General features: G+C 52.7%; 1 protein-coding gene across 5 annotated transcripts in view; it reads left to right on the top strand.

The window, feature by feature from the left end:
* The first annotated feature begins 86 nt into the window (after positions 1-86).
* Positions 87-2,390, top strand: part of KSR1 (kinase suppressor of ras 1) — a 104,958-nt gene continuing 102,654 nt past the window's right edge. For 2 of the 5 annotated variants that reach the window (XM_019511053.1, XM_019511051.1), the window contains exon 1: positions 87-305. In XM_019511053.1, coding sequence (XP_019366598.1) covers positions 117-305 — 189 coding nt within the window. In that variant the 5' untranslated portion in view covers positions 87-116. The remainder of the gene's footprint in view (positions 306-2,390) is intronic. The other 3 variants (XM_019511050.1, XM_019511054.1, XM_019511052.1) reach the window with 2 other exon arrangements.

Below are 2,390 nucleotides of genomic sequence, written 5' to 3'. Positions count from 1 at the left end.
CCGGCAGCGCGGGGGCCGCAGCCGCCGTTAAAAGGCTGGGAGCGGGCGAGGCGGCTGCATTCATCTGGGAGTGCTCGGCGACGCCGCCGCCGCCGCTGCCCCAGCCTCCCCGATGCATGGGCCGAGGCATGGATAGAGCCGGAGCCGGGCGGGCCGGCAGCGCGGGGCCGGCGGCGCGGAGCACGCTGCAGCAGGTCCGGCTGCTCCAGGACCTCATCGACATCTCGCTGTCCAACCTGCGCGGGCTCCGCACCAAGTGCGCCGCCTCCAACGACCTCACGCAGCACGAGATCCGCACCCTGGAGGTATCTGCCGGCCCCGCGGCCCTGCTCGCTCTCCCCCGCGCCGGGCCGCCCTCAGGGGCCGCCTCTGCGCCACCGGAGGACTTTGGCGGGGGGTGGCTTGGAGGTGGCCCCGTCCCTGCCGCTCCCGGGTCAGTGGAAGCCGAAGGCTTGTGCTGGATGATGGGACACGAGAGTTGGAAGGGACCTCGGGGGGCTGCTAAGCAGCACCGGCCCCAACTCCATCATCCCAGCCGGGCTCCGTCAAGCCGGGGGTGACAGTCGGGGAGGCAGAGGATGCTCGTGGGCGGGGGGCGGACTCGGAGAGAGTCCCTGAAGGAAAGGCCGAGGGCCTGCGTCCTGCACTGGCTCATGGTTTGGCTTGTGGAGAGAGTTGGATGCTGGAGGGGAGGGCGGGGGGCGGCTGCCTCTCTTCCATCTCTAAAGATGAACTGGCCTGCAAACAGGCCCCTGGTTTCATGGCGGCAATGATGCAGATGCAACTCGCCTTTAAAAAAAATAAAAAAATCTTTCAGTAGCTAAAGCCTCCTGTTAGGCAGCTGTGAAGATGAGGAGATACAAGCACTTCATTTCCCTTTGAGATCTTGGTTGCGTGTTTTTTTTTTTTTTTTTGCTGTATGTATCCTCTGCATTTTCAGGCCTGTTTTTACTGTTCTGTCTCGCTGATCTAATCTGGCCAGCCTCTGGTGTCTTCTAGCAAAAGTGCCAAATAACACCACGGTCCAGTTCGGGCAGGTGGATGCATTACTTGGACAGGCCAGATGTTTTAAAAAAAAAAGAGGGAGAGAGAAAACACATTCCTGGTTTCGGGGGGGGAAGTGACCCAATGATGCTCTCTCTCTCCAGCAGGGTCTAGATTTTGCTACTGCTCTCTTGGTGGGGTGGAGGCTCGGTGCAGAAGCTGCATCTGTTTTACCTTTGTTTGCAGCGTGCGTGTGGTGTTACCATACCTAGGATAAATGCCGCTCTCTTTAATGTGAAGTTGGACTTTTTTTTTTAAATCGGGACTGATTGAGGGTAGAATGCTTTACTGAAGTGCTCCCTTGGGAGCTGTGGAATTGGCAAAAGGTAAAAACTTTGTACACATCTGGGCCCAGCAGAAAGACTGGGCCAGTAGAGCAAAGACTGGGCTTGCTGTAAAATCAAGTCCATAAGGAGAGGGGAAGTGCTGAACAGAACAATGGGTGATCTTTTAGGATCTACTGTTCTTCCTCTTGCTTCCCTCCTCCTCCTTCCCTTTCCCCTTCTCATAAAAGATCTTTACAAGAGAGCTTTTAATTTCCCAGCCAGTCACATTTGTGTAGGTTCCTTGACAATACTTTTTATTGTTTGAAACTACCAAATATCTGTGTACTTTGACCTGCATCTTGTTGCCAGGATGACCTGGGCGTGGGGGAAGACCCCTCCTTCTGCCCCTTTAGAGCTTTTGCTTTTACTTTGGTGTGGGTTCCTTACAACACTACCAAGTAAATGCTCCAATTTGGATGCCTTCAGTGTCCTTGCAATAAGAAAAACAGATCTTTAATTAGAAAGCATAGCTTTACCCTTAGTCCAGTGTGTTTGTAACTGGCTGCTGGTTTGGTGTATGATTTCTCTGGGGAATTAGGCTGCAAGAGTGACCCTTAATGCCAGCCTTGGAGGATAAAGACTGATTCTTTGCTCCATCTCCTGTGCAGTCACTTAGACTAGTCTGAAGCAGGTGTAGAAGGCCACAGTCGGCAACCGCTGCACAGTGGTGCATGATAGCATGTGAGGCAGAGTACTGAGTCACACTCTAGGTATTGGAGATTATTATTATTATTATTATTATTATTACTATTATTATGATTATTTTGCTTCCTTGCCCACAGTAATAACAAAGTTGTAACTGTGCTGTATGGACTAGTAGGCAAGGGAGACGGAGCCTAGGCAATCAACTTCCTGGAAACTGGGGTCTGAGATCTGGAAACCCTGATATCTGACTTCTGCTACGGTGCTCTCTGGCCCGGGGCAAGTTGCTTTGAATAGCTTCATTAATCACTGTTGTTAGCCACATGTATTTCAGTAGTAGTGTTGAAAGGGCCCCAAGCATTGATGGGGACTGGAGCT

The sequence above is a fragment of the Gavialis gangeticus genome, unplaced genomic scaffold (assembly GCF_001723915.1).
Source record: "Gavialis gangeticus isolate Ggan-Ray unplaced genomic scaffold, GavGan_comp1, whole genome shotgun sequence".
Classification (NCBI taxonomy): domain Eukaryota; kingdom Metazoa; phylum Chordata; order Crocodylia; family Gavialidae; genus Gavialis; species Gavialis gangeticus.
This window is presented reverse-complemented; position numbering and strand designations above follow the sequence as displayed.